At 50.3% G+C, this 10,107-nt stretch overlaps 1 protein-coding gene across 1 annotated transcript in view; it reads right to left on the bottom strand.

The window, feature by feature from the left end:
• The window catches only part of LOC133135477 (inner nuclear membrane protein Man1-like), a 13,326-nt gene extending 3,826 nt beyond the window's left edge, over positions 1-9,500 (bottom strand). Inside the window, exons 1-9 of the mRNA XM_061252509.1 lie at positions 8,021-9,500; positions 5,957-5,997; positions 5,642-5,711; positions 3,576-3,652; positions 3,151-3,230; positions 2,589-2,734; positions 2,081-2,182; positions 766-868; positions 125-303 (exon numbers count right to left, since the gene is read on the bottom strand). Coding sequence (XP_061108493.1) covers positions 125-303; positions 766-868; positions 2,081-2,182; positions 2,589-2,734; positions 3,151-3,230; positions 3,576-3,652; positions 5,642-5,711; positions 5,957-5,997; positions 8,021-9,464 — 2,242 coding nt within the window. The 5' untranslated portion in view covers positions 9,465-9,500. The remainder of the gene's footprint in view (positions 1-124; positions 304-765; positions 869-2,080; positions 2,183-2,588; positions 2,735-3,150; positions 3,231-3,575; positions 3,653-5,641; positions 5,712-5,956; positions 5,998-8,020) is intronic.
• Between the last annotated feature and the right edge of the window lie 607 nt (positions 9,501-10,107).

Below are 10,107 nucleotides of genomic sequence, written 5' to 3'. Positions count from 1 at the left end.
GAGGCGGTGTGGTCAGGCACGAGGCGCGTGTACGGCGGTGGGTGTCGGGTTTGCGTAGATGTTTGAGCAAAGTGTGGGAAGTTTGGGGAGGTCTGCGTGACAGCGCGGCAGAGTGACGGCTCACCTTTCCCCTGCCACACTTTCGATGGGACGACGGCGGCCTTGTCGCTGCTCAGAGACGGCTGAGTCCACCTCCACACCAGGAAGTCCTCTCCGCCCACCCGCTGGGTCTCGGTCCGAACGCGCGACTCGTTCGCGGACAGGAAGGTCACCGCCCTGTCCCACACTTTCTTCATCTTCTTCCTGAAATAAACCAGGAGATATTAACCCACCGCCGTAAGAGCAGTCGTCTGACAGTCGGAGGGTTGGTTGCCGGTTCGATCCCCCGCCTGGGCTGTGTTGAGGTGTCCCTGAGCAAGACACCTAACCCCCAAATGCTCCTGATGAGCTGGTCGGCGCCTTGCATGGCAGCCAATCGCTGTCGGTGTGTGAGTGTGTATGAAGCATCAATTGTACAGCGCTTTGGCGCTATATCAATGCCAACCATTTACCATTTGACCATGTAGCATGGTTGTGGAGATATTTGCGAGCAAGTGTGCTGAAAAGACTTCACGATTCTACCTGAACCCTTCCCTGAACACTTTCTGCCTGCAGGTCCGGCAGTGTGTTATTGTACGAGCCAAACACACAAACGGCAACGATCCAACGATCCAGCCCATAACCCGCATTTCATCTTCTCCCCGAATGTGGAACGGGGGCGCTCACCTGTCGGGGGGCTGGACTAGGGAGTCCCGGACGTGGGGGATGGGCAGGCAGGACTGGAGCTCCCGGTTCTCCAGGCAGGCCTCGCTGTGACTCCTCAGTACGTCTGCTCAGATACACAGGCTGCGTCAACATTTTACACCGTTCTTACACCGAGCTCAAACATTTACACCACGCTTACACCTCGCTTAAACATTTACACCACGTTTACACCTCGCTTAAACATTTACACCTCGTTTACACCGAGCTTAAACATTTACACCACGTTTACACCTCGCTTAAACATTTACACCACGTTTACACCTCGCTTAAACATTTACACCTCGTTTACACCGAGCTTAAACATTTACACCACGTTTACACCGAGCTTAGAGACAGGGCGGTACAGGAGACAGAGGCAGAGCGGTAAAGGAGAGACAGAGACAGGGCGGTACAGGAGACAGAGGCAGAGCGGTAAAGGAGAGACAGAGACAGGGCTGTACAGGAGAGAGACAGAGACAGGGCTGTACAGGAGACAGAGGCAGGGCGGGACAGGAGAGAGACAGAGACAGGGCTGTACAGGAGAGAGACAGAGACAGGGCTGTACAGGAGAGAGACAGAGGCAGGGCTGTACAGGAGACAGAGGCAGGGCTGTACAGGAGACAGAGGCAGGGCGGTACAGGAGACAGAGACAGGGCGGTACAGGAGAGAGACAGAGGCAGGGCGGTACAGGAGAGAGACAGAGGCAGGGCGGTACAGGAGAGAGACAGAGACAGGGCGGGACAGGAGAGAGACAGAGACAGGAGAGAGACTGGAGAGAGACAGAGACAGGGCGGGACAGGAGAGAGACAGAGACAGGGCTGTACAGGAGACAGAGGCAGGGCGGGACAGGAGAGAGACAGAGGCAGGGCGGGACAGGAGAGAGACAGAGACAGGGCTGTACAGGAGACAGAGGCAGGGCGGGACAGGAGAGAGACAGAGGCAGGGCGGGACAGGAGAGAGACAGAGGCAGGGCGGGACAGGAGAGAGACAGAGACAGGGCTGTACAGGAGACAGAGGCAGGGCGGGACAGGAGAGAGACAGAGGCAGGGCGGGACAGGAGAGAGACAGAGGCAGGGCGGGACAGGAGAGAGACAGAGACAGGGCTGTACAGGAGACAGAGGCAGGGCGGGACAGGAGAGAGACAGAGGCAGGGCGGGACAGGAGAGAGACAGAGGCAGGGCGGTACAGGAGAGAGACAGACGCAGGGCGGTACAGGAGAGAGACAGAGACAGGAGAGAGACTGGAGAGAGACAGAGACAGGGCGGGACAGGCCTGAGGCAGGGAATGCAGGCTGTACCTATGATCCTCTCCACCATCTCGTACATCTGCCTGGTCTCCTCCGCCTGCGTCCTCCAGCGGAGCTTCATGTAGTACACCACCCCCAGCACCACTGCAATGCCTGCAGAGATACAGAAACAACAGGAACGTCGGGATCCAATCACATCCGCGGGAATCGGCAATGTGGAGCCACTGCAATCCGGACGGGTGGGTGACAGGAGCTGTGTGGCTAGGACAGGGACTCACTAAACTCACTCGATGCTTCAAAAAAACAAACAACAGGATTTAGCATCATGATCAGAACAGAACACTGCAGGCCATTCAAACATGTCCTCTTTTGTTCTGGTTACATTACATTACTGGCAGTTGATTAGACTAAGCAGGAGACAATCCTCCCCTGGAGCATTGGCCCCTGTATTCACAGGGCCCTTGGGGGGAGCGTGTATTCACAGGGCCCTTGGGGGGGGAGCGTGTGTCCACAGGGCCCTTGGGGGGGGAGCGTGTGTTCACAGGGCCCGGCCGCTCACCTGCCAGGAGGACGAGGACTCGATGGATGACCGCGCAGAAGGCCCTGCGGAAGCGGCAGGTGAAGGACATGTGGGGGTGCGTGGACTCCACTCGCGTCACCTCCGACACGTCGGTCACGGGCTCCCGGCCGTCTCCTCCAATCAGCCTGCAGCGCCACACACGGCCGCGTTACTGACCTTCATCCCGCTCACGTTACACACAGCTTCATTATGTTTTACAGCGCGCGGTGAGGGCCAGGGGGCAATGTCAGGGGAAAACGTATTCATGTGTTGCCCAGTTTTTTTTCTGTACAAGCACATCCCTTGAACATTAGTTAACCTCCCAATTTCTCTCTCTCTATCTCTCTTCTTTCTCATTTCCGCCCTAAAATGGATCCTCAGAAATGAACAAATTAAAGGCAGAAACCTCAGCTTAACCCCCCACCCCCACCCCCCTCCCTCGCAGTCTCTTGACATCAGTATTATCAAGGTTCTGGTTATGCCCCTGCATGAATATATAAACAATACAGAAAAGGGAAAACCAGAACTGGTCCTGCCCATATTGAGGACATTTTCCGGTTACCGTATTCCAACATCCTCTCCGGTCCGGAGGATCCACTCCAGAGCCGGGACCACAAACCGCCCGTAGTCCGAATCGTGGAGCTGAAAACCAAACAGGGACACTGTTGAGTTTTAAACCCGGGGTTTAACCGGCAGGAAACAACTCCAACAACCGCGCAGAACGACACCAGGGTTTCAACCAGTAGGGAACGGTGCAGACTAACGGGGAAATGACTATCCACGCATTCAACAACCCTTTTACATGTACAACAATTTCTGAATAAAAGCAACTCCCAACTCCCCCATTCTAAGAACAACATTTTCAAAGTTAAATTAATAAGTCTGAATAATACAAGTAAAAAAAAAAAAGTTATATGCCAATCTTTTTTTCAGAAAACAAGTGCAAGTGAAATGGAGAAAGATTAGGAGGGGGTTCATCTGCCGTACCTTCACATAGTCTGAGGCCTCGGTCAGAGAAAGACTGCGGTTTAGACGATGCTTCTCATCGCCACAGTCGTGGTTACCTACAAAAACAACGCAAAACTGATGAAGCACTTCAGAAATGTACCAATACCACATCACCAGAGAGAGAGAGGGAGAGAGGGAGAGAGGGAGAGAGGGGGAGAGGGGGAGAGGGAGAGAGGGGGAGAGGGGGAGAGGGGGAGAGGGAGAGAGGGAGAGAGGGGGAGAGGGAGAGAGGGAGAGAGGGGGAGAGGGAGGGAGGGAGGGAGGGAGAGAGGGAGAGAGGGAGAGAGGGGGAGAGGGAGGGAGGGAGAGAGAGAGAGAGAGAGAGAGAGAGGGCAAGGGAGAGAGAGAGATACGCTTTGGTTCTGCAGTATGTCAAATCTCTCTACAGCCTTGAAACCTTTGAGAATGGAATGTCTTGTCAAAGTTCTAGGCCAGTATTCCAGCACTCCCAACACTTCCCGTTACCTGTAGTGATGATTACATCAGCAGTAGAATGTTCAGTTCTGAACGTTTTATTTGTTTTTATCATTTCTGTGATCTTACGCCTTAGAGCAGGGATCAACAACTCTGGCCTGTGAATCCAAATCCAAATCCAGCCCTGGCTTTCTTTTCTCCCAGGTAATTGGCGCTACTGATTGGCCAGAATGTCTTCACACCTGACTCCCAGGTAAAGGGAGGGTGAACACACCTGACTCCCAGGTAAAGGGAGGGTGAACACACCTGACTCCCAGGTAAAGGGAGGGTGAACACACCTGACTCCCAGGTAAAGGGAGAGTGGAACACCTGACTCCCAGGTAAAGGGAGGGTGAACACACCTGACTCCCAGGTAAAGGGAGGGTGGACACACCTGACTCCCAGGTAAAGGGAGGGTGAACACACCTGACTCCCAGGTAAAGGGAGAGTGATCACACCTGACTCCCAGGTAAAGGGAGGGTGAACACACCTGACTCCCAGGTAAAGGGAGGGTGAACACACCTGACTCCCAGGTAAAGGGAGGGTGAACACACCTGACTCCCAGGTAAAGGGAGGGTGAACACACCTGACTCCCAGGTAAAGGGAGGGTGATCACACCTGACTCCCAGGTAAAGGGAGGGTGAACACACCTGACTCCCAGGTAAAGGGAGGGCGAACACACCTGACTCCCAGGTAAAGGGAGGGCGAACACACCTGACTCCCAGGTAAAGGGAGGGCGAACACACCTGACTCCCAGGTAAAGGGAGGGCGAACACACCAGACTCCCAGGTAAAGGGAGGGTGAACACACCTGACTCCCAGGTAAAGGGAGGGCGAACACACCTGACTCCCAGGTAAAGGGAGGGTGAACACACCTGACTCCCAGGTAAAGGGAGGGCGAACACACCTGACTCCCAGGTAAAGGGAGGGCGAACACACCTGACTCCCAGGTAAAGGGAGGGCGAACACACCTGACTCCCAGGTTGACAATGATGGCAGCCAGGGGTGGCTAAGCCTGGCAGCCACAGGGCAGCGTGTGATTGGTCACAGGACTGCCCAGGGAGGGGCGTGTTTATAAGGGCCAGGATGTCCATATTGGGAGCCCAGCCATTGGTCAGCCTACACCTCTCTATCCTCTTTCCACGGAACCCATGTTTGCCGGGTGGACCGGAGTGAAAAGAAGCAGTTGGTTGAAATCTCATTTTAAAGGAGAGCATAATAAGCTTGTCGGCTCTCCTGACTGACACTTGCAGCAACCAGGGAGAAAGTAAGAGTCTAGAAATAATTTTAATTATGGCCTAGAAATACAGGGTGAGCCCTGAATATGAATATTAATACATGCATATTAAGGGTGCCTGTGTTTTACCATCAAACATAGGTTGATTTTGTGTTTAGTTCTCATAACAATTTCTGCCTTCATTTTCAGAAATTAAAATGAAACTTAAATCATGGATTGAGTGCTTTAAGTCCTTAAGGTGTAGCAATAAATAGCACTGGAACACTAAAGGCTTTCCTAAAACATTAAACTAACGGAAAGTAACTAAACTAAAGGACCACGTTGAACAAAAGTCTCACAAAATGAGTGAGAATTACCTGCAATGTTGGCCAGGTGGTCGTGTAGGTGAAGCAGTACTTTGAGGATGCCGTCTTTTTCTTTGCCAACCTGGAAATGAACACAAGAGTGAACAAGAGTACAGTTAAGTAACATGGTGTGTGGCATTACATAGCCACTACATACGTCTATAAGACCATAACATTCATACATTATATCACAGGTATATCATAAGCCATAAACCTGCACTGCATCAGAACGCGCTTTTATGCATAATTTGTTTAAAAAATTCAGCGGAAATCAGTAACTTTAATAAACCTTTAAAAACAACTTGGCAACAAAGAATAGACACTTACATAAGCATTGTCAAATTCAACACCAAACGGATGGTTCACACCTGAGAAAGAGAATGATAACACCATTAGAGTTAGATAATGTACAGTAATGTCATCTAAAATTCTGAGGAATCACTAACACACAGTATAAAATGTTAGTATGTCTGTATGTCTGTTGGGCGTAGTGGTTAAGGCACATGACTGGGACCCGAAAGGTCGCCGGTTCGATCCCCGGTGTAGCCACTATAAGATCGGGTCCTTGAGCAAGGCCCTTAACCCTGCATTGCTCCAGGGGAGGATTGTCTCCTGCTTAGTCTAAAATCAACTGTACGTCGCTCTGGATAAGAGCATCTGCCAAATGCCATTAATGTAATGTAAAATAAAATAATTATTACATTCTAGGTTTTAACAGAAATTAGCAGACAACACATGAGGAACACAGTCTGCGGCCACACCACTTGAGTCACTGTCTGACTAGGGCACACTCACCACGTCTTAATGCTGCTCAAGAGTAAAGTGGGGGGTGGGGGGGTATTGCAGTTACAGATGTAAAATCTACTGAAGCCAGACTCAGTGTGCTCGAGAGATAACGGCCAAGCGCCCTCACTTTTCTCCAGAATACATACGCATGTCTGGCTTTGCCGGAACGTTTAATTTTTAAAGTAAACACCGATAGGAAAATATATATTTGTTTATCTGCTGAATTCCAGTTCAGCAAAAGCTATTGATTCCCCCCATCACACAATGTCTTATACAACTCACTGGAAAATGTGATTTCCAACATTTCAAAATTGTAACGGTCACATCAGAACATTGGGGCTACCTACCCCCATTTCAGATGGCTGTCCCGACCATGATATCAAGATAAGCACAATACTATATCCTTCCAACCGGATCTTGCAGGAAATTAAATTGGCATAGCGGGGGACGGACGTCTCCCAGCCTTAATGCGACGGATTTCTCAGGGGACCCAGCCGTCATGCCCTCGCCATTTGAAACAATTAGGTCGGCTTAGCAAGTGTGACCTAGACGTCTGCCACATATTCTGCCGTTAAAGCGGCTCTGGGAAATCTCAGGCAAGCTACGGGGACGTTTCGAAATCATTATTAATGTGATTGCGAAGCAACACAACTATTGTTATCCGAAAGTTTTATTTAATATTCCGTCGGTTTTTAGTCCGCCGACTCCTCCCACGGTTTTCGCGATATAGACACCAAACCAACCAAATGGTGTGCTAGATCACATCTTGTCGAATTATCTTGAAGTTCCTAGGTATTTAAAGCGGGGGGGGGGGGGGGGGGGGATTATATTATACATCAACATGTTCATATACACTCAGTGCCACTTGGCACCAAATAGAAATAGTTAAACACCATAGTATCAGCAGTAGTAGCAATAGTCCACCGATTTGCCGCAATGATACTCCGCATTTTCTTGAGGAAATGCACGTATCGAGTTTAATCTGCCGTATAAACACTCAGTATTGGAGGCAGAATATCAGGCAATGTTGATTTAATGAGGGAAGATCTACCTACAGCATTTACACCGCATTGGATGCCAATGACTGAGCCGATAGACGGATGAGACAGCGATGTAAAACATACGTTTCTCACAAATAAAATACAGGCTGAGACGGAGCATGTGATTTACCCGTATGTTTACACCCATCTGAACGACAACCGGCATGAATCATCCGTCTCAGTCTAGCACGCCTGTTTTCAAGTCAAACAACATGCCGTTTTGTTGATAACATCGGCTATGAAGGTGCCGCCGTGAATGGACTGCTAACTTCTACCATGCAACTTGCTTAGCATTCAGCCACAAAAACGGCACTGTATATATGGTTTCCAAAATAATTAATCAAAAGACCAAGAAAAAAAAAAAACAAGTCACAAATAAAGGCTGCAAACGCACACTACAAAAAAGCACAAGCTTAGGCTACAACATGATGTAGCTATATAACTAACGTAACCGTTAACTTGTAACTTCACGTGACAAAGGACATTGAACATATTCATTTTTGACTGAGGCTGGTTTAATCGGAGGTGTCATTTGCGCATATGGCTAGGAAAGCCAAATACTTACTGACAGCATCGACCTCGGAAGAGCCTCGCATTCGCAGGTACATCAGACCCAGCAACACGAAGAAAAGACAGGCGGCCGTTAACAGGAACATGGACAGGTAGTGGGCACTAAAGCCGCCGGTCGCCGATACCCCATCTCTCTTAAATTGCTGGAGCAATTCCTCCTCCGGACCGGGTATCTTCCGAGGCCGGGTCGACGGGATGGGGGCATGGTTCCCGGCCGTGTGGTTCGAATGGTTAGGTCGGTAACTCTCCGAGGGACCGTGGCAAGTGTACAAGTGTGGTCTGAGCCCGACACCGAATCTATTCCCACCGCTGCCGCAGTCTCGGCGGCTGACGTGGTTGCTGCCGTACGCGGCAGGGCTCCAGTTAACGTTGCTGCCCTCCCCGACACTTTCCCCCATAATGGCGGAGACGGGACCAGATCTCCTGTGGTAGCTGACGTTACGGTTTCGCAAGCCGCTAGCCAAAGCAGATTCGGCTTGGTCGGTCTCGTTCGTGCCCCGGTCTCCCACTGCGTCTAGACAACTTGCGCTCGCCTCGTCATTTAATTTAATTACACCGCCTCTAGTCCTTTCCCGGTCGCTCTCCGCCCCCCTTGAGCATATATGGGGAGCTTGTAGCGATTTAGGCTGTCTCCGTCTGGAACTTGGTCGGCGATCGCACCGCCTCTCCTTCGCCCTTATCTCATCATCCTCTTCCTCTGAGTCGGAGTAATCCCGTCCGAGTTTGCTGCTGTCCAAGCTGTGGGAACCTCTGCTACCGTTCAGAGTCACAACGTCCCTCTCTAGCGGATCATCACCATACTCTCCCTCATCCGTATCTCCGGAACCTCTTTCCTCCGCGTCGTTAACCTGAGGGATCCCGATGCTCGATTTACCCTGGGAACTCCACCACGGTGACCCCGAACCACCTCTCTGTCCAACCAGCACTCCAAAACTGGTATTGCTAAGATCGTTACCCCCACTGTGGCTCCTGCTAGTATTAGCTGTGGGTGTTCCTGTAGGCCGCGGCGACTGCTGCTGTAAATGCCCGGGACCTCGTTCTCTCCTGTCGCTACGTGGAGGTCCTTCTTCCGTCTGGGTAACTTCAACGTCCGACTCATCGGAACTGAACCCCAGGACGAACTTGCCTCCGCTGTCCGTAAGCTTTTCGCTTGCAGCGCCAGGGTTTCGGACGCTTTTGATGTGCGTGACGTCACGGCCGGCGGGCCTCGCTCCTAATCTAGCACCCCCCGCTGTTGTGTTGCCACTGCAGTTGCTGGTATTTACGCCTCCAGTGTTGCGGGTTTTGCCCGACCTGGTTACACGCTGGCGCTCTTCCCGTAGTTTCTTGAGTTTTTTCAAGTATACGGGCCGTGTATTTTCTGTCACCGGGCCCGGCGTGAAACCGAGGCGCTTTAACTCCGAGAAAAGATCTCCATCGGTTAGCTGCGCAGCCGCCATCTTCGCACACAAACACACAGGGCGCACAGAGGAAGTGACGTGATACACTCGCTGACCGGGAGGGGAAAAAATGACAAGTTTAACTAAATCCTGACCCGAAATCCTATTGCCCCTAGAGGCTGGCTGACGAATGATTTTCTCTTTCGATGGAGGTATTCTTATTTCGTGAATTTCTAAAGAAAATAAAAAACATTTCTGACCTGAAACCATTCAAAAATGTTATTCTTAACATAAGAAGAACGACAAAATGTCTTAATTTTTCTTCAGGTCATATTGTCTTGAACATGCAATATCCTAGAAAAGTGATTAGATCGTGGGGCAAAGAAAAGTAATTGTCTAGGCTAGGGGTCGACCGATATGAATTTTCCAGGGCCGATATCTGATGGCCTAGAGTGGCCGATACCGATATTTGGCCGATATTCTAGGCCGATATTAATTTATCATATTTGACTTTTTCGATAACGAAAAATGATTAAGGATATTTAATTTCTATTCTAAATACCGTAAGGAATAAGAAACAATATTAAGAGTTGAGAAAATGATGCTTTTAATGAGAAAATGTATAAAACATTTCATTAAGAAATAGGCTAGTTATATGAAATTAAAATAATGTTTTACTGACTTCATTGTAGCTTATGCCTAG

Source organism: Conger conger, chromosome 8, assembly GCF_963514075.1.
Source record: "Conger conger chromosome 8, fConCon1.1, whole genome shotgun sequence".
Lineage (NCBI taxonomy): Eukaryota > Metazoa > Chordata > Actinopteri > Anguilliformes > Congridae > Conger > Conger conger.
The sequence above is the reverse complement of the archived record's forward strand: the minus strand, read 5'-3'. Positions and strand labels throughout refer to the sequence as shown.